This window comes from Protopterus annectens, chromosome 2.part1, assembly GCF_019279795.1.
Source record: "Protopterus annectens isolate FY-2018-M chromosome 2.part1, PAN1.0, whole genome shotgun sequence".
NCBI classification, from domain to species: Eukaryota; Metazoa; Chordata; order Ceratodontiformes; family Protopteridae; genus Protopterus; species Protopterus annectens.
The window spans coordinates 1,078,966,761-1,078,992,481 of record NC_056729.1 but is presented as its reverse complement, the minus strand read 5'-3'; the positions used below and the strand labels follow the sequence as shown (position 1 = coordinate 1,078,992,481).

At 40.3% G+C, this 25,721-nt stretch overlaps 1 protein-coding gene across 2 annotated transcripts in view; it reads left to right on the top strand.

The window, feature by feature from the left end:
* LOC122794329 (mucin-3A-like) overlaps positions 1-25,721 on the top strand; it is a 1,511,548-nt gene that overhangs the window by 475,815 nt on the left and 1,010,012 nt on the right. For both annotated transcript variants that reach the window (XM_044062634.1, XM_044062633.1), the window contains one exon: positions 12,128-12,186. In XM_044062634.1, the coding sequence (XP_043918569.1) occupies positions 12,128-12,186 (59 nt within the window). The remainder of the gene's footprint in view (positions 1-12,127; positions 12,187-25,721) is intronic.

Genomic DNA, 25,721 nt, shown 5'->3' with positions numbered 1-25,721 from the left:
TGCTAGAAACTGAAATGACATGTTGCTAGTGAAACAGTACTCCCCAGGGATAAAATATCCTATGAGTAGCCTGCAAAAACAAAAAAGAGCAGGACTGACCATTGTAAACACACACACACACACACACACACACACACACACACACACACACACACACACACATATATATATATATATATATATATGTGTGTGTGTGTGTGTGTATAGAATAGTGTTATCTAGCTCTGCTTATTACCTTCTTCATTCCTTCAATTTAATCCACATAAATCCGTATGTATAATAGCACTATACATACCACTACATAGTAAACCAAATAATAATCCTTTCCTACCTGAAGACATATTAAACTGTGTAGCTCTAAAAATACCATATAAAACAGTCATAAATTAAAATATTGATTTTAATATGATTATCAGTGTCAGTTGAGCAACAGATGGCACACTCGCTTTTAGTGCAAAAGGCCTTGGGTTCTGTTTCCATACCAGGAACATGGATTGCATTCACTGTAATGCAACATAAGGAGGGGGGAGTTCTGCACTCCTGAGTGTGATGTCCTTTGGATGAGACATTAAACTGAAGCCCCATCAGATCTATGTCAATTTACAGATGAATGACATTGTCGCATGGTCAACACCACATGATTGACAATTCAGTTCGTTGATCAACAAAAGCATCATCAAAACAATGTTTTTGCAGGGGGGCATGCCCCCCCTGCACCCCCCCACCTCCCCTGAAAAACTATATATACCAACTCTGAGATCACACTATAGTGGGTAAAAGGGTACACTCCCCCATCTCTATTGTACTGTGATTTCATTCAAAACAGTCAACGAACTGCATTGTTGATCTTATGGTCTCAAACGTGTGTTTAGAGAATGTCATTCATCGACCAAGTGACATAGACCTGTCCCATTTGCTTGAGTTGGTGGTAGCTTAAGTGGATGTAAAAGATCCCACAGCACCCATCAAAAAGGAGAGGAGAAAGTTCCCCTGATGCCCTGTCCAGATGTATGAAAGAAAGAGATACAATATGGCTACAATGCCAAAACGTAGATCACCAGTCACAAAGGAACAGTATAGATGACTTAGAAACAAAGCAAAAAAAAAAAAAGAATGTAGATAAGGACAAAAATGAATACTGTCAAAAACAACAAAATAAGCATCAAAACAATCCTAGACTACACTGAGTCAGTATCAACAAGCCACTGAAACCTGGAAAAATCCTTCAACCAAACCCACTGCATAATAAACAAAAAAGTAAATAAATAAAACTGTTTAGGCTTTAAAGTTGTACTTCAGTAATGTAGCCACGTCACTACCAAGTACCACTCCTGCCTCATCCCATTCCTTCTTACCTGACTTTATCAATAATCAAAAAGCTATTCAGCTTCATGCTGCAATCACAAAAAACTCCTGCTGAAGCTTAAAAGTGCAAAACTATCTGCAAATGATCTCACAGATTAATATATAAAAATAAAAGCTGAGTCTCTCACTTATCCCATCTCCATACTAATCAGTATGTCTAGCAATGAATCACATGTCTCTACCACTGGGAAACAGTGCTGAATTATCCTGCTGCACAAAGGCATCTCATCATTACAACTGAAGTACTGTAGACCAATTGCTATTCTCTTCAACTCAAAAAAATCTTAGAAAGATTTGTACTTAAATAAATTCTAAAATATCTTCTAGACAATAAACTACTGTCTAACACCAAGCATGGATTTCACCAAGGACACAGACACAGTACAGCCCTCATCTCATTCCTAAATGCAGTTAACCCTCATCACAATAGTAATCAACTAGTCTGCTCAGCATTCCTGGATCTATCATAGATTCATAAGTTCATAGGTGTGTACTAGGCTAATGGCCCTGGAGCCTTTACAAGCCTAGCCCATAGGATTACCCTGGCATCGTGCCACCCATCCTTAGTTCCCAGTGCCTCTGTCGAGTAGAGGCACTGGAGTGATCCCCGGGGTGAATTTTCTATTTCCCATCCACACATCAAGATTTCTCTTGAAGCTGGTCAGTGAGGTGCTCCGCTTGACATGTATGGGAAGTCTATTCCAGAGCATAGGCAGTCTCTGGGTTATGAACCTGTCCCTCCAGAATGTTCTGTTCATTGTGGCAATTAGGTTGATGTCTCTGGAGCGTGTGGTGCGGAGGGATTGGGATTTCTTTAGATGTAGCATTTCTAACAGAGCTGGGTCAGACATGGGTCTGTAAGTCAAGCAGAGATCACTTCTAAGTAGGTGATGTGGAACAGAGAATAATTGGAGTTTTTTGAGTCTGTCCATATAGGACAAGTGTTTAAGGCCTAGGATCCTCTTTGTGAGGTACTTTTGTGGCCACTCCAGTTGTTGCAGGTATCTAGTGAGGTACATGCCAAATGGGGCATTGTACTCGATGACTGGCCTATGACCTCTTTCTTCCTGGATGCAAACCCTTAGTAATGAGATGTACCACATAGAAGGACTTTCTGACCACAGTGGCAATGTGGTGGTCAAAAGAGAGGTTGCTGTCAAGCTGTGTTCCCAGATCTCTTATAACGCCTTCTGTGTTCAGTGGACTACCATCAATGTGGTAATTCAAGGGAACTGGGTATTTCCCAAGGGGATGACACATTTTTTGGCATTGAGCTTAAGGCCATGGTTCTGACACCAGTCATTGGTCTTAGTGAGGCCTTTCTGCAGAATGTCAAAATCACTTGGGGAGTTAATAATAGCTCCCAACTTGCAATTGTCTGTGAACATTGTCAGCCAGAGTCCCTTCATGTTGGCCTGGACTTCAGAGAAGTAGATACCAAACAGGAGAGGACCCAGGACCAAACCCGGTGGGACTTCGCTCTTGACTGGTCTGCAGTCTGACTTGCAGTCAGAAACTTTCACTCTATGGGTTCTATCTGTGAGCCAGTTTGCAACCCACCTAGTGATATAGGGGTTGATGCTTAGTTTAGTGAGTTTTTCTTTGATTCCTGAGAGGGGAATGGTATCAAAGGCCTTGGCCAGATCAAGTTAGGCTGTATGAACCACCTTGCCTTCATCCACGGCTCTGGTGACTGACTTAAAGAAGTCGACCAAGTTGAGCAGGCATGATCTACTCTTCACAAAACCAAACTGTGTAGGATCCAGACTTTGGAGATTCCCTATATCCTTGTTTATTAGGTCTATGATGATGCATTCCATAGTTTTGCATATTAAAATTGTCAGGCTAATGGGGCGATAGTTCCCAGGGTCTGTAGGTGCTCTTCCTTTGTGGAGAGGGATGACTGTAGCAGTGCACCATTTGGTAGGGATAACACCTGAGGTGAGGCTGTCATTGAACAGGGCACACAGGTGAGGTGCCAGTTCACTCTTTAGTTCATGTAGAACACAGCCAGGGATATTGTCATGTCCCATAGAAGCTGTATTCTTGGCCTTAGACAGTGCTGTTTTAACCTGTGCAGCAGTAAAACTGGGTGCCTGGCAATCTGCTGGTATTGTGATTGGTCCTTGGGGGGGGGGGGGGTAAAGTTGGCACTGAATCTGTCAGCCAGTATATTGGCGATATCTGTTGACTCTGTATAGGAGGTACCATTGTGCAGTAGCTCAGAGCAAACCTGGGTATTGCCATGTGGATTCTTTACAAAACTATAGAAGGCCTTGTGGTTATCTTTACTATCTGCTGCAATTCTATTTTCATGGCTAGCTTTAGAGGATTTGATGAGGGATCTCAACTTTTTGTTGAGGCTGATAAGGGAGTTTTTCCAGTCTTGGGACTTTACCCTATTCTGCATCAGTTTCCTCCTTCTGTTGTAGAGTTTGTTTATGGCAGGGAACCACCAGATTGGCTTCCTTTTTTTGGAGGAGAGTGTCTTGGCTCTATTGGGTATGACGAGATCCATGCAGTTGTGTACGTGGTCATACAGAGCATTGGTGTAAGATTTAGCAGGCATGCAACTATTCTCCACTTGCATGAAGTTAGCAAACTCTGTTTTTAGGAGTCCCAAGTTAGCTTTGGAGAAGTTTTTCATGGTGGTTACTCCTGCGGGGGGCGGGGGTGGGAGGGATGTTGATTTACAAGGTGATTAGTTTGTGGTCGAATCTAATAAGGTAGGAGTTGACTACTGGTGTAGAGCAATGGTTGCCCATGTTAGTAATGACCATGTCAAGGATATTGCTACCTTTAGTGGGGGTAAGAATGAGCTGGTCCAGGGCATTGGAATTAATGAATTCCAGGAAATGTTGTGCAAGTGTATTGGTACATGAGTAGTTTTCCCAGTTAATGGAGGGGTAATTGAAGTCACCCAATATAAAAGTGTAAGGTTGGACCCTAATATACTCCAGGGTGCTTAGGAACATGGAGTGTGAGTCTTGGGACATGGTTGGGTACCTATAGCAGGCTACAACCTGAATCACTGTCTTACCCAATGTTAGCTGCATCTGAAGTATCTCAGATGTGTTATGTTGGGATACCAGTCTAGAGGTGTGTGCATCCTTTCTGAATATGGAAACATCACCACCTTTGGAGCTTCGGTCCAAGTTCTGGGGCCGAAAGGTGTGGAATGAGTTAGAGCCTGGTAGTGCAGGGGTGCTTTCTACTGCCTTGAACCAGGTCTCTGTTACAGCACAAATGTCAATGTCCTCCACTTTAAAGAGTGCTTGGAGTGAGTGCATTTTGAGATTTAGACTTCTAGCATTGAGCAGCATGACCCTCATATTGCATTTGTTTATAGGTGTTACAGTGGTAGTTTGGGCTTTGAAACATCTAAAAAAGGCACTATTGGAGTGGCAAGAGCCTTGGCCAGAATCCAAAAGCTCAGGTGTGACAGATGCAGGCCATCTCTGGCAAAGCATCGAGGTCTGTCAGTCATGTCATCCCAGGCAGACAGATACTGGATCCCCTTAGAATGACACCAAACTTTTAGCCAATTGTTGAAATCAATAGTTTTCTGCTTGCACTGTGGTATCATTCTGGATGATAGTAGGATGCTGCACAGGGCTTGGGTCATACCCGCCTGAGCTACATAATCCGAGATCTTCTCCATGTCTCTTTTCATATAGTCCAGGGAGGTACATCTCAGGTCATTCACATCCACATGTACAATGACAGAGTCATATTTGTAGCTGTTTTTGAGGGACCTGATGCATGTGTTATGTGGCGGATCCTGGCTCCTGACAGGCAGCTGACTGTTAATTTCTCCTTATTCAACCTAGTGAGTGGAACATCAGTGTGCCTCATTATTGAGTCACCTATGACTAGTGTGTTGGGCATGCTGTTTTGCCGTAGGGGCTTTGATTGAGTGGCAGCTGTTTAGGAGAGTTATATGTCTCATGATTAGTGTTGTGTTGTGGGGGTTGAGTGTATTTCTGCCTTGGAAGTCTCTGCTGTTTGGGTAGATTTTTATTGAGAGCCTCAGTGAAGGTGGGTGTGTGGTTTGTGTTTTTATATGAAGGGAGTGCTGGTGTGTGTTCTGGAGGGCTATGTGTTCCATGTGGTGTGGTGCAAGTGTTGGCATTCTCCTCTTGACCAGTTATTCCGGTCTTGACTGGAGAGTGTGTGGCTTCCAATTTGGATATATAAGTGCATCTTTCGCAAGTCAGAGTGTTGGGAGGTAAGAGGAGAGGTTTGTCAGTGTACATGAGGCAGTTGCTACATTGCCTCAGGATGCCCATGTTCACCAGGTTAATAGGAGAAAGCACAGGGAACTGACCTTTAGACATGACTGGAAGGGTGGTCATTAATAATAAGTACTGGAGCTGTTTCCTTGTAGAACGTTTAGTGCTGGTAGCACTTTTGTGTGCTGCAATAATTGCTGCAAGACGTCTGGTAAAGTGCTTAACTAATAAGCTAGTAAAAGTGTAGAAGAGGAGAGAACTAGCAGATCTAAGGGAAAAAATTGAAGAGCAGTCTTTGGCAGCACTCAGAAGCTTACAAACAGTTCTGGATACAGCAAATCTGTATCTAGACTAGACTAGTTACAGGAAAGGTGGGAAACAAGAGCAGATGTGGGCTTTTAAACCAGAAAGATGAAATAGATGGAAAAACTGCCCAAACAGCCAATAAGCTACAATTTCTGGGCCAGACCCCACTCCTTTTGTGTTAGACTACCTAGTGCTTACCTCTCCCACTGATAAGGTAGAAGGCTTCCCTCCAACACAGAAAGGCTTGGGGGGCTCTGAAGCTTATAAACAGTCCCTGATGCAGCAAATCTGTACCTGGACTAGACTAGTTATATGAAAGGCATGAAACAAGCACAAACATGGGCTTTTAAACCAGAAAGTTGAAAGAGATGGAAAAACTGCCCGACCGGTTAATAAACTACAATTTCTGGATCAGAAACCACTCCTCTTGTGGTAGATAGGCTATCTAGTGCTTACCACTCCCACTGATAAGCTAGAAGGCTTCCCTCCAACACAGAAAGGCTTGGGGGGCTCAGAGGGTTACAAACAGTCCTGGATACAGCAAATCTGTACCTGGACTAGACTAGTTACAGGAAAGGTGGGAAACAAGCGCAAACGCAGTCCTTTAAACCAGAAAGTTGAAAGAGACGGAAAAACTGCCCAAATGTTCAATAAACTACAATTTCTGGGCCATAAACCACTCCTCTTGTAGGAGATAGGCTACCTATTGCTTACCACTCCCACTGATAAGCTAGAAGGCTTCCCTCCAACACAAAAAAGCTTGGGGGGCTCAGAAGCTTACCAGCAGTCCTGGATACAGCAAATCTGTATATGGACTAGACTAGTTACAGGAAAGGTGGCAAACAAGTGCAGATGTGAGCTTTTAAACCAGAAAGTTGAAAGAGTTGAAAGAAAAACTGCTCAAATGGCCAATAAACTACATTGTCTGGGCCAGAAACCACTCCTCTTGTGATAGTTAGGCTACCTAGTGCTTACCACTCCCACTGATAAGCTAAAAGGCTTCTCTCCAACACAGAAAGGCTTGGGGGGGCTTAGAAGCTTACCAGCTGTCCTGGATACAGCAAATCTGTACCTGGACTAGACTAGTTACAGGAAGCAAGCTTAGAATTTATTTTCCAGAATGCAGCTAAAACAGCACTAAAAACAATTGAAAGTGCAGGGCAAGCTAGCACACTTGAGTGTGTAGCAGTATTAATGCAAATACAGTTTAAATAAATGCAGTTTATTCAAAATGCATTCTGAACTGAATTCAGTTGTTGTTTTATTCAACTCTGAACAGTTAAAAAGTGCCAGAAAATATACTTATCAGCTGAGAAGCACACTCAGTCAGAACACAAGGAGATTTTTTTTTTGCAAAGGGAGAAAGGAGGAACAGAGGATAATTCAAGGTTAAGAACCTAAGTGGGTTGGCCTTTTTAAATGTTCTCTCTGTATTAGGTAGAATGAACACTAGACTGGGAGGAGTGTCCCAGATCAAATTTACAGTGGGGGGGGGACTGCAAAGCCACCAACTACAACACCAGCACAGGAATACGGTAGGTAGGAGGGAGAAAAAAGTTTCAGAACAGATCAGAAAACAATGTCAGCAAATATGTATAATTCAGTCAAGAAAAAATTAGGACAGTGCAGAACTCTGAAAATTTAAAGTGCCAAAAATATACTTATCAGTTTGTTTGAGAAGCAGTCCAGTCAGAACACCAGGAGATTCTAAATGGTATACAGGAATTTACAAACATGGACTATTTTTAAATCAGAAAGTCTTGAAACAATCAGATAACACAAAAACTAATAGACCAGTTTACCAGCTTTAAAAAGACCACAGGAAGGGGGGGGGGGCAGTTTCAGAACAGATCAGAAAACAGAAAACAATGCCAGCAAATATATATATAATTCAGTCAAGCAAAAATTAAGACCGTGCAGAACTATGAAATTTTAAATTGCCAAAAAATATACTTATCAGTTTGTTTGAGAAGCACTCTTCAGTCAGAACACAAGGAGATTCTAAATGGTATGCAGGAATCAAAAGACCTCCGCACTGCCTCCCACTTTAAACTATTGCACAATTTAGAAGTCCTGAACGTGTCCCACCAAACTATTTTGTGGTTCCAAAGTTGCCTAAATAATAGAACTTAAACAGTCAAGTGGAAATCCACCCACTCAGCATTTCTCCCTCTAAACATAGGAGTCCGACAAGGATCAATATTAGAACTAATTCTCTTCAACATAATTATCAACAAGTTCCACACAGCTGCAGGTCCATAAGGGATAATTCAATATGCAGATAATGCCACTCTCAAATGTGCAGCCCCCTCCATACTTGAGCTGCAAACACTTATGCAAGATGCATACAATTCAGTCGAAAACTGGCTTCCAGCTCACAGACTATTATTAAACACACCAACAAAAACTAAAATTATGGTCTTCCATTCTAAGAACCTAAAATGCTGTTGCACCCAATATCATTTTTTCCTAAAATATGAAACTAGATACCACTCTACATGCAAACAACAAAGGATCACAGTTGACTATCAAGTCATATTTGAAATACATAACCAGGACCCAGTCAGAAAGACTCATCAGAAATTTGGCCATTTATAAGACTCCTCAGAAACTTGGGTACTTACAAAGGGTCAAAAACTATCTAACAGACTTTAACCACCATATTTTCTGATCTTTAAACACTTCACATTATTAAGCTCATCCAATCTTATAACAAAATAGCCAGATTTGCCACTACTGTACTCTCAGGAACCTTTCACTATTTGGCCTTATACAAGCTACAGTGATTAGAACTTTCCAATCTCAGCAAATGCTCACAGTTAAAAGTGGCTCACTCCCTAATTTACCATAACAGTAAATGTCCAGCCATAGTTACCTTAATGTAACAGTACAAACCTCACAGGCACAATCACAAGAAAAAGCATTGGCCTCTGTTGTTAAAACACAAAACTCACTTGGAAAGTTCATGCAATATTACTGCTGTGGAACAGCATACCTGTAAAACTCAGACTAATTGAATCCAAACCAAACTTCCTCAAGTCCTTCGCTCTTACTGCCTCCAGGACAACCTAAGAGTCTCCCACCACCTGACTGAAACATACTACTAAAGCCTTTCTACTTCTCATATTCCCAGTCTCAACTCTTACACTCTGCCTTATGGCTTCCAGTATGTGAATTTATACATATTAATAACACTTTTTTCTTGATTACTCCACAATGTTCTTGTTAAAACTGTTGATTCATATGTGTGTTTGTGAAACTGCATATCTCATAATTTGTGTGTGAAAATTATACCTGCGTATCTCATGATGGCGTCTTGTATTCCCTTATATATAGTAACAATGCAAATAATAGTGTTATCTATATCTGTTTATTAATGTGAAGACGCTGACTTATCAAACTGCTAATCTTAAAAAAAAATATTTGCATACTTGCAACTAGAGCTCTCCTCTCTGGGCCACTGTTGAATACGGGTCTTGCTTGTCCCAAATAGTTCATCCTGATCAGTAGATATAAATAAATAAATAAATACTAGACATTAGTTTAAGTCTGAGGACCAAGTTAAAATAGTAGATGTAAATTAATGTAGCTTTGAGCACTAAGTTATCAGCATGCATTCAATGTTCAAGTATAGCTTGGCTATAATGACAGCTTAGTGGGTGTTAAGGGGGTATACACAAAGATAATAACATTTCATTTCCTGGTTAAATGTTGATTTGATTTGAGATAAATGATGAATGTAGATAAAAATTAGGTTCAATCACCAAACAAGGTATGTAGTAAATCATTTGGTCTGAGTTAGTTATGAGATTGGCTTACAAGTGCAACAATGTACCACTGATTTGATCTGTGATTTGTATAGGTTAATTAACAAATTAGTTGCAAATTGTTTGAAAAATATAAGTGCTACCCCACATGCTCTTTTGAGGATTCGGGATAATTGAAGAATATTGTTGCCTGGTGGGAGTATTCATTGAAAATGTTGGGTTTCAGGCAGATTTCAGGAGTAGTCATTGAAAATGTTGGGTTTCAGACAGATTTAAGTCAGTATGAAATTATTGTGACTGTGGAAGAGAATCCAGGCATAAAGCCATTAGAATTTATTGCAGAGGCATCTGATGCTGAGGAGGAACAATATGAGTGTCATAAGGCGAGGGGTGAAGAAGTAGCTAGATGTATTAAGGATAGAATCAGTAGGTGTTAAACTATAAGCTGTTGTAGCTTCTGGACATGGATTAAAATGAATATATCCTCTGAGTAGTAGTTATATAGTTATGGGGTGACTAGTATGCTCGTTGGAGAATATGGGTTTAATATATGCTTAAGAGGAGTAAGGTACTTAATAGAGTTGATGGAAAGGTAGACTGGTTTCAGTAGGCAAAGAAACATTGGGTTAAAGAGTGATGGACAGATGCCACAGTATTGTGAAGTATGTATATAGATATATAAATGTGGGCAATCAGTTGGAGAGCTTGATATGAGGGTACAATGGCAGGAAGTAGTCATGAAGTTGTAATAAAATAAATCTGAGTGGTAGTAAATAGAGCATAGTGGAGTGAAGAGTGTAAATGAAAATGGAGCAGAGGTAGTGAAGAGCTGGGTGCTTACTAGACTTGTAATGGGTATTCAGGAAGTAACAGATTACTATAATAGAGATGCAGGAATGGACATTGAAAAAGAGCAGGGACAGTGTTTGGCAATTGGGAATGGACTTAGAAGTGGGGGTTGTGGTTAACTGAGTGCGCAATGGTGAGGGGCTTAGAAGTCTGAATGTTCGAAGAGAAAGTATGAGGTGAAGTATATGGTAGGAGGCCAGTGTGAGGGAAGGGATCTGCTACAACAATAAAGATTGCTAGGTATGAGGATGCCATGGACTTGGCAGAATATGGATGTGTCTTTAGAATGCCATTTTATGAGGAGAGATGGTTGGGATGTGTAACTGATTGATGGATATTATTTGCAGAGGGGTGGGCTGGGATTATTCCTTTAATGAAAATGAAAATGATAGCTTAGCTTGGGGAAAATGTGCTCGGCAGTGTGGTTAGGGAAGTTTAAATGCAGATAAGTTGGGTTGGGGGGGTTAGGGAGGAAATAACAGCAAAGCGAAGGCAAGCATAAAGTGCTAGCCCAGGACACTAAACTTGAAAAAAAACTTACTCAAAAACAATAATAGTAGCAACAGTAGATTTCATTATGAATGCAGATACAAATGATGGATGCCTATAGTTATAATTAGGCAAGGATGTCACTTTGCAGGGTATTATCTATAGTCACAGGGATTACAGGCTTAATGTAACATTGAGTACATTGGTGCAACTGAAACATAGCTTTTAAGTTATGGTGACATAAGGATATATATATATATTTATATCTGTATATGTATGTGTGTGTGTGTGTGTGTGTGTATATATATATATATATATATATATATATATATATATATATATATATATATATATAGCTATAAATAGATATATAAAATGCTTGTTAGTAAATACATTTTTATATATCCCATGCTTATTGAATTAACTATATTAAATTACTAATTTGTCATTACTGAGTGTGAAAGAAATAATTATATAAATAAATAATTTCCATATACTTTCCTTTGCTAACAGTATGTTGTGTGCCTGTTCTTTCTTGCATCATCTATAAGTTTTTTGTTTTGACTCACTTCACCCTACTTGATGTGATGCCCCTTTACCCCAAAAAGTCAGTTGTGTCATGCTTTTACCCTCCAGGCTGCCATGCAGATCCTTCTGTATTTGCAGGGCTTGCCAACCAGTAGTGTGAGCATTGGCTCTAGATGATTGTCACTGTTGATGTGACACCCTGAACCCATCTGCAAAATAGGAAAAAGGGCATTGATGCTGAGGTCAACATAGGTTTTCTGAGATTCAGTTGTTTGATAAATAGGTACTGTATATTTGAAAACTACTGTGTGAATGTTTTTGGAAGACCCCGAATAGTCTATGATTTTAATGAGTCCCTTAAGACTGACTTTTTCCAAAATGGATTTTAATCTCTTATTCATACCACTGCATTTCTTTGTTTTAATGTATAGTGCAATGTGAACATAACCGGTTTGTTCCTTTTACAGCCTGCTTCTGTGATGGAAATTAGATTGAAAATGATTGTTTAATCAGCTGTATTTAAAGTTAGAAGAATGAAGAACTGACCCTCTGGAAATGTATATTTACCATTCTTTTTGTGTCTATCTTCAGTTTTCCAAAACATATGAAAATGTACCAGGTTATAAACAATCCAGAGTGCGTGGATTTCGGTAAGTGCAAATCATAACAGTGCAGTTACATTATTATTTTTATCATTTCTTTTTTACTTTGTTTTTAGCAATTTCTTTGGATCATGAAGTAAGTCAGAAAGCCTAAGTAATAAGTACTTCACATCCGTGAGTTTGCGTTAAATTTCAGTTTTTCAAAACATTTTTTAAGTTGTGTAAGTTATATAGTTTATTTGGTATTCCTGCAGTTCCATGCCTTTGTACAGGTAATTGCTAGTTTAAGCTTTGACTCTGTGTGCGTTATTTTCCCTTCTACATCAATGGCTTTAAGAGTTTTGACTAAAAAATAATCTCATTCATTTCTTCCTGATTTATTTGTCTTTATGCCTTCTTGCCCCCAGTTCTCTGAAATACATGCTAAACTATAACATGCCAAATATTGCATTTAACACCCCTTTCTTTTGTAAATTCAGATACAAGAGAATGATTCTAAGAAAGGTTCATGAATTATGTTTAAGAAATGTAAACAAGCTTAATCTTGCACATATGATGATTTACTCAAGAAAAACTTAATCATTATGTAGTACACAGAAAATCAGACTTAGTTTATTAAAAAAATAAATATATATATATATATATATATATATATATATATATATATATATATATATATATATATATGTATATTGTAGGCTTGCATTGCAATTTTTCATCTGTATTTTGCTTAATTGCTGCTTCAGTTTTGTTCTTTCTACTGCTGTGGCTGTTTCTTTTATGCACTTTGAATTTCTAGTACTTCTGTATTTCATTGCATAGGCTAGATTCAAATTTGCTGGATCTAGGCAGTTTGGTATTACCTGAACACTAAAACCAGTCATCCTACATTAGGAAGGCCCTCCTGCACCCATATGGCAGATGTGTGTAGCCCAGGACCCATCTGAGTTGGGGACTGATAGAAAAAAGACTCAGTTTTGGGCTTTCCTATTGCTTATTTGTGTTAAATCTGTTTAACTTTGCATGTGTTTAAGCCCCTCATTTGTGCATAACTGCGCACTGTGCTGCAGGTTTAATGCTGCTCTGTATAGACCCAAATACTTAGAATCACAATTTTCTCTTCATGTCTGCTAGAGAACCCTCCTTAGCTCCACTGCCTCTCTGTTTTGTACATTGCTACCTAGTGAGCAAATCAGTTTTGTATCCTGAGGCGTTGACGCAGTCTTTCACTCTTAGCCTTCCACAGAATAACTGCCTTTGTTAGCCTCACAGCATACCCTGGTCCATCCAGCCCATCCCTCCTAGTTACTACAACATATACCTGCCATAATGGACATACAGTTTCCCACCATTTCTCCAGCCAACCTGACTGTCATGGGTATCCTGAGGCAATGCAGAAATTGCCTCAAGTATACTGATAATCAATTGCTCCTAAAGCAAACTAAACACAGCATGTGAGAGATGTAACTATACCATGAAATTAGAATCAGTCCTCTCACATAAAAATAAACAAGACATACAACAGGTTGTCCACATACACATCTTCCCTCTCACACAAGAGAAGGTCAAGACATACAAACCCACATGTGAGGAGGTACTCACTAAGAGCCTACCAAAAGGCCAAAGACTTCCGAAGCGCAAACAACATACTTATACAGGTACACAAACAGAATCCACCACTACACATAACAACACACATAGTGTCTCAACAATTAAGCCCCTAAGGCAAAACCACTCAAAACCTAATGTTCTGGTCATAGCTGACTCAATAATGAGACATGCAGATATCCCCCTCACTAGATTGAACAAGGATAAGGTCACAATCAGCTCCCTATCAGGTGCCAGGATCTGTCAAATCACACATGCACTCAAGTCACTCAGCAACAAGTACTGTTTGTGCAAATGACTTGAACCGTACCTCCCTGGACTATATGAAGAGAGACACATGACCAAATTCTCAGATTATGTGTTCCAGGTAAGTATGTCCCTAGCCTTTAGCAGCATTCTGCCTTCACCTAGGATGATGCTACAATAAAGACAACAAATGTTTGATTTCAATAATTGTCTTAGCTTCTGGTGTCACTCCAGGGGGATCCAGTATCTGTCTGTCTGGGAAAACATAGTTGACAGTCCACTCTGCTTCACCTGTCTACTCAAGGCTTTCAGATACTAGCAAAGATGCTTACCTCCCCATAGTGTCTTTTTTAGGCAATGTCCGAACAACAACATTTCTGAGATAAAAAAAATCCACTAAAGACAAACTGAAGGTCATGCTGCTTAATGCTAGGAGCTTAAAGAGTAAACTGCACTCCCTGGAAGCACTCCTCATCATGGAAAATGCTGATGTTTGTGCAGCCATTCAGACTTGGTTCAAGGCTGCTGACAGCACCCCGGCCATACAAGACTACAATGTCTTTCACAAGTCCAGACCCCAAAACAAGCTTGAAAGAACCAGAAGTGAAGGTGTGTCCATCCTCATTAAATCCAAATATACCACAAGACTGGTGAAACAGTATGACTCTCTTGAGCTATTCCATGTCCAATTAACTATAGGGTAAAATAGCCCTCCACATCATCACTAGCTACAGGTCCCCTAGTATGAACCAGGAGGAGCACACCACCTACCTGGACTTATTAGAGTCGCTCAGTATACAGCCAAACATCTTGGTAATGGGAGATTTCAACTATACTTCTATTGACTGGGCAACTTACATGAGCACAAATACAATCACTATGAGGTTCCTGGACTTTGTTACTTCAAATTCCTTGGAACAGTGTCTGCACCCACACAAGGGGCTCAAATGTCCTGGACCAAGTGCTCACTGACAAGTGGGTCACTGCATTATTCCTGTGTGTTGCCTTCCCTGGTAAGGTCAGACCAAAAATCTGTCTTGTTTGAAGTAAAGATCAAACCTGTCACCCCCACAGGAGTAAAAAAACTGAAACATTTCTCCAAAGCAAACTGTTGCCTACTAAGTGATGGTATAAAAAGTTTCAAATCCACTGCCAACATAGCCAACAATGAATCCTTTGGAGAAAAGTACACAAATGCTCTATACAGCCAATTAAACAAATGCATTGACTTGGCTATACCCAGTAGGACCAAAACCAGGTCTTCCTGAAAAAAATAAGTCACCCTGGTAGACTGTAAGTATAAATAAGCTATACAACAAAAGAAAGAAACTGATATCTAAGAACAGGAGGAAACCTGCTCAGCAGAGGAAGAATGCTCTCCACAGCTTGAACAAGCAAATCAGATATCTTGTTCAATCCTCTAAGGCTAGCTACAAGTCTAAATTAGCACCTCTAGCTAAACACATAGGTTCATAGGTTCATAGGTTCATAGGTTCATACTAGGCTATCTGCCCTAGGGCATTTATAAGCCTAGCCAGAGTTATGTGGCTTTCACCACCCCTTAGGTTGAAGAATACTATACCCATTAGTTTGCCGTGCCTCTGTCCAGCAGTGATACAGAGATGATCCCCGGGGTAAACCTACGATCTCCCATCCACTGGTCAAGATTCCTCTTGAACAGAGCCAGCGAGGTGCTTTGTCTCACATGGACCGGAATTCTGTTCCACAGCATAGGGAGTCTCTGGGTGATGAATCTGTCCCTCCAGCACATCCTATTTATATCCGTGTTGAGGTTTAAGTCTCTTGCTCTTGTGGCTCTGGTGGATTTGGATTTTTTGAGGTGGAGCATGTCCATTAATTCCGGGTTGGACATGGCCTTGTATGTCAGGCACAGGTCACCTCTGAGCAGATGGTATGCGACTGAATAGAGCTGGAGTTATTCAGTCGGGCAGCATATGGCATATTTTTGAGCCCCTTTATCCTTTTGGTGAGGAAATTTTGGGGTCTTTCCAATTGCTGCAGGTGTCGGGTAAGATACATTCCAAATGGGGCATTTTACTCAGTCATTGGTCTGATAAGTGAAGAGTACAGGGGAACAATGACCTCCCTTGATCTGGATGTGAATCCCTTCATAATCAGGTGGGCAATGTAGAAGGTCCTCCTAACCACTTTGGCAATGTGAGTGTCAAAAGAAAGGTTGCTGTCAACTTGGGTCCCCAGGTCCCTGATAACCTCTTCTGTGCTTAATGGATTGCCACCTATGTGGTAACTTGGGGTTACCTTGTTTTTACCAAAGGGTATGACTATACATTTTTTGGCATTTAGCTTAAGGCCATGGCTCTGGCATCAGTTATCCGTTTCTATGAGACCTCTCCGAAGGATATCTGTGTCTGATGGATTTTCAACTATGGCGCCCAGTTTGCAGTCATCTGCAAACTTTGTCAGCCACAATCCTCCTATGTTTGCCTGCACTTCTGAAAAGTAGATGCCGAACAAGACGGGGCCCAGGACTGAGCCCTGTGGGACACCACTTGTGACCGGCTTGGAGTCTGACATGGCACCAGCAACTCTAACCCTGTGGGTTCTGTCCCTGAGCCAGTTTACAACCCATCTTGTGACATATGGGTTTACATTTAAGCTGGTGAGCTTTTCTATGATACCCGAGTGGGGTATTGTGTCGAAAGCTTTTGCAAGGTCAAGGTAGTCTGTGTGAACTGCCTTACCCTCATCAATGGCTTTGGTGACTGTTTCAAAAAAGTCGACCAATTTCAAGAGGCATGATCTGCCCTTGACAAAGCCGAATTGGGTAGGATCCAATGTCTGTAGGTCCCCTATGTCTTTATTTATGAGTTCCATTATGATCCTCTCCATAGCTTTGCAGACCAGGCTTGTTAAGCTTATGGGGCGGTAATTACCAGGGTCCGTAGAAGCACCGCCTTTGTGGAGTGGGACCACAGTTGCCGTACGCCACTCTTTGGGTATGTATCCTGTGGTAAGCCTAAGATTAAACAGCAGCCTTATGTGTGGGTTTAGTTCCTCATTGAGTTCATGTAGCACACAGTCGGGGACACCATCCGGTCCCATTGATGCTGTGTTTTTAGCTTTAGAGAGAGCAGCTCTCACCTGGGCATTTGAGATGATTGGGAGGCTACACTCTGCTGGGATAGATATTTCTCCTTTTGGTGGGGGGGGGGGAGAAATTTGCACTGAACCTGTCTGCCCGTATGTTTGCAATGTCTGTGGGTTCAGTGATTTTTGTATAATTTTGGACTAATTCTGAGCATATCTGAGAGTTTCCACCCAGATTTCTAACATAGCTAAAGAAGGCCTTATGATTGTCTTTTGAGTCCTTGGCGATTTTTCTCTCAAAGTTGGCCTTGGATGATTTTATGAGTGATCGTAGTTTTTTACTAGTATTGATCAGAGATGTCTTCCCTTTTAGGGATTTTGCTCTATCTTGTAGTAGCTTTCTCCTCTTGTTGTAAAGTTTGTTTATGGCTGGGGTCCACCAGATCGGGCACTTGCCTTTGGTGGAAAGGGTCTTGATTTTATTTGGGATTGCTTGATCCATGCAATCCTGGAGGTGCTAGTAGAAAGCATTTGTAAGGGATTCAGCAGCGTGGGTTGTGGTTTCCAATGGCTCAGGGGCCTTGAAGGATACCACACCAGTCTTAAGAAGTGTGAAGTTGGCTTTTGAGAAGTTCTTCACTGTGGTCTTTTGTTGGGGTGGGGGCGGGATGTGGATCTCCAGTGAGATTAGTTTATGGTCAGATCTCACCAATGAGGGATATACTTCCGGTGTGGAGCATTTTGTCCTCATGTTTGTGATGATCAGGTCTAGTATATTTTCACCTCTTGTGGGAATGGTGACAAGTTGTTCCATAGCATTTGAGTTTATTAACTCCAGGAACCTTTGGGCTAGGGTATTGGGGCTTGAGTAATGTTCCCAGTCTATGTTTGGGTAGTTGAAGTCACCCAATATGATGGTGTTTGGAGAGACATTTATACTCTCCAGTGTCTTCAGGAAGGCTGTGTGGGGTTCCTGAGTTTGAGAGGGTGGCCTGTAACATGGTACAAACTGTAGAGCAGTTTTGCCTATGGTTAATTGCACCTGAATGGTCTCTGATGCTTCGTGTGTTGCCACCAGCCTGGAGGTGTGGGTATCCTTGATGAATATGGATACACCCCTTCCTTTTATGGTACGGTCCGGGTTTTGGGGCCGGAACGCATGATATGAGGTAAAACCTGATAGTGCCGGGGTGCTCTCAGGAGCCTTGAACCAGGTTTCAGTCACATCACAGACATCGATGTTCTCCATACTGAGGAGGGCTTCGAGGGCATGCATCTTGAGATTTAGACTTCTGGCATTGAGCAGCATTACCCTTAGTTTTTTTCCATTATTGTTTTCTAGGGCGGTGGGTTTAGAATTTGAGCCTTGTCTAAAAAAGGCACTATGGGGGTGGCAAGAGCCTTTGCCAATATCGGGAAACCCAGGGGTGACGGGTGCAAGTCGTCCTCATGGGCAGCGTGGCTTGTCAAGCATGTCATTCCAGGCAGACAGACATTGGATCCCCTTAGAATGACACCAGAAATTAAGCCAATTATTAAAACTGATAATTTTTTCTCTGTATTGTGGCATCATTCTTGGTGAAGGTAGGATACTGCTCAGGGTCAGGGTCATACCAGCCTGGGCTACATAATCTGAGAGCTCCTCTATGTCTCTTTTCATGTAGTCCAGGGAGGTACGTCTCAGGTCATTCACACCGGCGTGGACAATGACTGAGTCATACTTGTACTTGCTGTGGAGTGACCTGAGTGCTTGTGTTATGTGGCGGATTCTAGCGCCCGACAGGCAGCTTACTGTGACCCTCTCCTTGTTCAGTCTGGTGAGTGGGACGTCAGTGTGTCTGACTATGGAGTCACCTATGACAAGTGTGTCTGGCATTGTGTTTGGCCTTAAGGGCTGTGACTGATTTGCACACTGACTTTGTGATCTATGTGTTGCTTGTGTTATGTCATGAGGTGGCAGTTGTTTGGGTGTCTGCTTTGGAGGCCTCTGCTGTTTTGGTAGATTTTTGATCAGTGCCTCCGAGTATGTCTTTGTGTGTTTATGTGTTTGATTTGTAGTTGTGATAGTTCTATGTGAGACTGGGTTTATGGTGTGTGTGGTTACCTTCTCCTCCTGTCTGCTTTTGCCAGTCCTGAGTTGAAACACTCTCATAAAACATTCTTCAGCTACATCCAAAACCTAAAAGGGAATGCCCAACTGTATGCTGAACTTATAGTGGATGGTACCACTCACACCGAACCTGAGGAACTTGCCAACTAGCTATCCAACAGATTTGGCAATAACTTCACTTCCTTGTCCCCACCAGACATATCCCAAAGCATTCCTGACAACAGTCCTCTACTAAGTATCTCCAAAGAATAGGTCATAAAAGCACTCTCTAAGGCCAAAAACGTGGCCTGTATGGGACCAGATAACATCCCAGGCTGCTTACTAAACAATCTAAAACAAGACCTAGCGGAACCACTTGGCACTCTCTTTAACCATAACCTGAGAGCTGGCTTTGTCCTGGCAGAGTGGAGAACAGCAGCATTAATACTCTTGCACAAAGGTGGTCCATCAACTGAGCCTGGGAATTATTGACCTATAAGCCTAACCAGCCTTATCTGCAAGTCAGTGGAAAGAATCATCGTGTACCTTATCCACAAGGACATAGATGACCTTCAAACCCTTGACCCAACCCAGTCTGGTTTTGTTAAGGGTAGATCTTGCTTACTAAACCTACTGGACTTCTTTGAGAATGCCACCAAAGCCCTGGATGAGGGCAAAATAGTAAATGCCACCTATCTTGTTTTAGCCAAGGCATTTGACACAATCCCCCATTAAAGCATCATAGAGAAATACTCCCAGCTGGGGATTAACCCACGCATTACTAGATGGGTAGCAAACTGGATCACTGACAGAATGCATATTGTCAAAGCTGGGGAGTCCACCTCCACCAGTAGAACAGTTACCAGTGGGTACCACAAGGATCTGTGCTTGGTCCTCTACTGTTTGGAATTTATTTCTCTGAAGTCCAGGTGAAGGTAGATGGTCTATGTCTTACCAAGTCTGCAGATGACTGTAAACTTGCTGTAATTATAGTCCCCCAATGATGTTAACGTATTACAGAAAGAGCTGACAAAGGCAAATGATTGGTGCCAAGCTCACAGATTAAAACTTAACACAAAAAATGCCTCATTATCCCCTTTGGCAAAGAAGTAGCCTTGCTAATTATGGTATAGATAGCACCCTTCTAAGCTCAAATTCACTGGTGGTAAGAAGAGCATTCTACATTGCGCATCTCATAATAAGGGCATTGCATCCAAGACCAAGACCAGGGAGGCTATAGCTCCACTGTACTTGATCCTTATCAGAGTGCTAATTGAGTGCAATGCTCCCTTCTATATTTACCACACCAATCACCTGCAGCAACTGGAGAGAGCAAAGAGGTTTCTAACCAAGAGAATCTAGAGTCTACAAAACATGACATATTTGGAAAGTCTGAAAGCCCTGTCACTGTACTCTGTATCATACAGGCTGCTGAAAGGTAACCTGTGCCTGGCCTACAGAGCAGTCTCCAACCCTGCCCTAATTGAAAATGCTGCACATCTTCAAATCAAATCGGTCAAGAATAACTCACTCCAGGGATCTCAACCTAGACTGTGCCATTAAGAGAACATGCTGGAGAGACAGATATATCTCTCAGCAATTGCTTCTGCTCTGAAATAAGTTCCTACCCCATGTGAAGCATAGCTCCTCAATGACCCTATTCAAGTGCAACCTTGACAACAGGATGGAGGACTGTAAATTCACCCTGGGGGTGGTACCTATGCCCCTCATGGACAGGAGCAGTCGGTGCTGATAACAGATCACACTTCAAACACTGACCATGTAACTATGGTTGATAAGGGTTCTTGGGTTATTACATGGCTAGGCTTGTAAAGGCCCTAGGGCCATTAGCTTAGTTAACCTCCTATGAACCTATAGGCTAATACTAGGCAAATTGTCCTTGCAGGCCATTTTAAACCTATCCAATTTCCCTTCAAAGGAGAGACTCAAATCGTCTTTGCCTGAGACATAAATACTTTAACCATTATGCTGACCCTCAACCTGTTTTTTTTTTAATTAATATTCTCTTTACCTATATTTGATTATTACTAGTTTATTATTTTTAATTTTATGTGTGTTTGTTTACTGGGGTAGAGCACTGATCTCCATGGACCTTTTTCCTAGCTCAGCCCACAAATGCTTTCTGCTTAACTGACTTGCTCAGACAATGGAGGCTGAGAGAATAAATCCTCTGTGCCAACTGCCATACTGAGCCATATCATAAGTCAAATCATTGCTTGCCTACAGCTGCAAGTATTTTTCAAGGTATTATCCTGACATTAAACAAATGGTACCAAAAGGTTAGAAAAGGTAATAACTTGATGAGCTTTTTTTCCAGGTAATGCCTCTCATCATATTCATCCTGGAGAGAAGAATAAATAAAACAACCATGTGTTACTATATTGTGATGCATTTTTCATGTTCTCAAAATTAGATTTAAGCTTACAAATAAACTATAATGTCTGAAGTTTACTTCTTAATTAAAAGGGAAGTATCTAAACTCAGTGGTGGAGGTAAAACAACATATGTTATGTTTAATGTAAAAGTTTACCCAGCAGATAGACCCTTTTCCTGATTATATCTAATAACAAGAACAATTGGAGACAACAGCAAAGTTTATAACCCTTAATGGTCATAGTAAAGGAAAATAAATGGCTTAACTTAAAAAATAATAGAATTATAAACGAAAGGATGTGAAAAAAGCTCAAAACTTAATTAATTAATTTAGAAAGCACACAAGATTTTGGGAAGTGATCATTAATCCTCTAAAAATAATTTTTCAATTGAGACAGTTCATCCTCTGATAAAAATGGAAATGTATTTTGAGAAATATTCCTAGACAGGAAGTTTTTAGACAATAGCTGAATCCGTATGGGAAGCTGTCATTTTTGCAAGCTAAAATATAAAAGTACAAATTATGGTTACAGCTCTGGACATTAAATTATAATTGTAAAGCTTTGGTATCTTAAGCCCACCATTCGTTTTTGGAAGTACATGTTTTTGATTTGAGATACGGGAAGATACATGTAATTGTGAAATTTTAATACATCATTATGATCAGCTCTGAAGAAAGACTTAGAGGAAAATGATTATAGCTGATAAATGACTTATTGAAAAAAATTATGGGAGCAGATGAAATGTATCATAGCAGCTGCTGCAGGCTGAACATATTGTGTACTACAACACAGCATGCTTACAAACTGCACAGAATGCAGTCACTAAATAAATGTGTCTGCAACACACACAGCTAATTCCTAAGGCGGTTGCATAGTGATAAACACAAAACAGAAAACATAATACTGTTAGCAGATTTGTACAACAAGGGTAGCTTGCATTTATTGTGACGCTGTGTGTACGTTATTGAAGTACTGCACAGACTAGAATTTTGGTATCGAGTTTCTATTTTGGTTGCACACAAATGCAAACAATTATGTGCATTGTCCACCCAATCACACCAAATAACTCATATTACATTACATATACTGGCAACATCTTTCTTGCTATTGCAACATCCACTCTTTGTAGCCTACAGCCCCTGTTATTTCTTACACATAGCAATTCAATATCCCCTTACTGGTATTCAGATGTTGCAGGGCTTATCATGGCACATCTGCTATGTCACATGATGGTGCCATGTGATTATCATCTGACAAAGAGCTCCCTTAACAGATTCACACCAAAAGATGCTTCCCTGTATTGGTTAAAGTAATTTTGGTCAAAACTACATGACAGGTGGCCTCGCCACAGAAATGTGATACCCTGTATCATGTAAACCACCAACGACCAGCAAAAAACGATAGTGAACACGCAGTAATGAAGAAATAATGATTATTTATTTATAATTCCTTCAAATCCAGACCAGTTTCGGCTATTCAGCCTTTATCAATGAATACAGTAAAGTTTTTCTATTCATTGATAAAGGCTGAATAGCCGAAACCGGTCTGGATTTGAAGGAATTATAAATAAATAATCATTATTTCTTCATTACTGCATGTTCACTATCGTTTTTTGCTGGTCGTTGGTGGTTTACATTGTTGGCTTGACCCTGCATGCATCCTTGCGAAGCGTATGGTTGTTTGCATACCCTGTATCATACCAGTATTACTTCATACAATAAATAAAATACAAAATAAATAAGAGATGTTGAAACTCCCTTTGACTGAAAAACACAGTATTCATTTGTGTTTTATCCAAACAAATTAGGTGTTGTTTGGCATTATTTAAATGCTACAGCTAAATATTTAATGCTAGTTACCAGTTTAAAAGGAAATACATTTATAGTAGTAAGATGTGCAATTATTATTAAATGCAGACAGGAGAGATTGCTTGAGATAGTTTCTAAGTGAATACTTGAGTGAAGCAGTCAGTACTCAACAGGATACAAAGGATGTAATTTTTTTAACAGGAAGCATATTTAATGATATTGTCAGCAAAGGCAGTAATTTGAACTGAAAGACTGCTAAACTTTGGATAAGTAAATGATATTTTGTTTAGGATAAAATTAAATGAAAGTTCCATACATGTGGACAGTTCTTGCTAGTACTAGATTTAATAGACTCAGTTTAGAAAATACATTGTTTATTCAAAGGAAAGTTGAGGAAGTTTCACATAAATGTAAAACTCTCAGCAGCTTATTTTTTTCAAAGAGATAAACACAGATCTTTTGGCAGTGTGCTTATTCCCGCCATCTATTGTAGTTGAAGCTTCTGTCAATACAATATATTTTTGACAAATATAATTATACAAAAGGGAATAATATCCTATTGGTTAGTAATATGATTACCAGACCTGTCACAGAGAGTGCATCGGGAATTGACTTCATCCAGTGTTGTCAGTGAAACTATATCGTCACCTGAAAGATGAAAGAATCTGGGTTGCATTATGTTATAACTTAGATAGAAAAGATAGAATAATCTACCAAAGTTGTTTATTATTTTATAGTGTATGGGCTGCGGTGGTGCAGTAGTTGGTGTTGTTGCCTCACAGCAAGAGGTTCTCCCATTCAATTCTCGGCTTGAGCGCCTTCTGTGTGGAGTCTGCATGTCCTCCCTGCAGTCAAGTGACATCTAAAGACATGCAGGTAGGTGTATGCATAAATGGGTGTGCTTTATTTGAAGGTTGGGTAGCCCAGTCTAGCAACTCGGCACTGTAAAAATCCACTGCCAATCATTAGCAGACTGGAGTTCTGCTGTGGTCACACCTAACCGGGAAAAGCCAAAAGAGTCAATCAGTGTATGTCACTCACCTAATATACATTAGAAAAATGCATAAAATACTGTCCAAATGGAACACACTTTTATTTCAAATCTCCACTGCTCTGTGTCTTGTTTGACTGTAACATGGCAGTAGTAGCACAATGAATCTTAGAGAATGGACAGACCATAGATTAAACTGTGACTGGAGAATGAATCAGCAGGGTGTTGATATACAGGTAGTACCTGGTGAAAAAATTAGTCTGATGCTTCACTGTGGCATGTTAGGGTACTGTGGAATTCAGAGACTGTAAGGAAGCTAAAGGATGCCACTATTTTATTGTTGCTTGTGTGTGTGTGTGTGTGTGTGTGTGTGTGTGTGTGGGCAGGAAAGTAAGCATCAGGTTGATCAACTCATTTTATACTCGCTAAGCAGCACTTTTGCTGTTTATCAAGTATAAAACTAAAACAAACATTAAAAAAAGTGTGTGTGTGATAGACACTGAATGATCAGGCAGTCGCAACAGCTCTTAAGAAGTATGCATACCTCGAAAGTTCTTAGCTGAAGAAATTAAGTCTAAAATAATTGGAGGTGACTGAGACTCAGAAACAGGAAAAGATTTTAAATATTGCTCATATACAGTTAGAAAGTCGCTAGAATAAATGGATTTGTTTTAGCATGCATTTTCTGAAGGAAACAGTATGAAACTCAAATGTATGTTATTATTCAGAGACTTCAATCCCCAATGATTTGCTAACAAAACTAAATTTTTATGAGGAATGCACCTTAAAAATGAAGTAAAAACATGGACATTCTTTGAAAATGTAGACAGCTGAGAGTTGTGGAGGTAAGAAATTTTTAATGGCAGCCATTATTAAGCCATTCTCTCCAGTACAGCTCTTTTGAGTGTGTACCTTTAACTCCCAGTGGATGTGGCTTCAGCCTTTAAAAAAATAAGTTATCACTTTACATTTCTAACAAATATTCATTGACAGAGGTCAAATATCATTACAATTGTGTTTGCATTAATGTATGCTTCAAGATAAAGTATTCTGATACCTTGTACGTAGCATGGGTTTGGAATTATTAATGCAAATATGAAAAAGCAATATTTGATGCCTAGAGGCACAGTAGGAGGTAACTGCAGAAACACCTGGAGGTGCACTCAACTGTAACGATTTAATGAGTATTTTTAAATATGTCCAACAAAAAACAAAAACTAAAATCACTCCAGCAGCAACCCAGTGGTGTACAAGTAGTAAAAACTTAAACATCCACCACCACTGTTTTTAAACAGACACTACTTCTGAATGTTTGGTGTGTGTGTGTGTGGGGGGGTGGGCATTAAATCCTTACTAAACTTAAATTTTGGATGTAA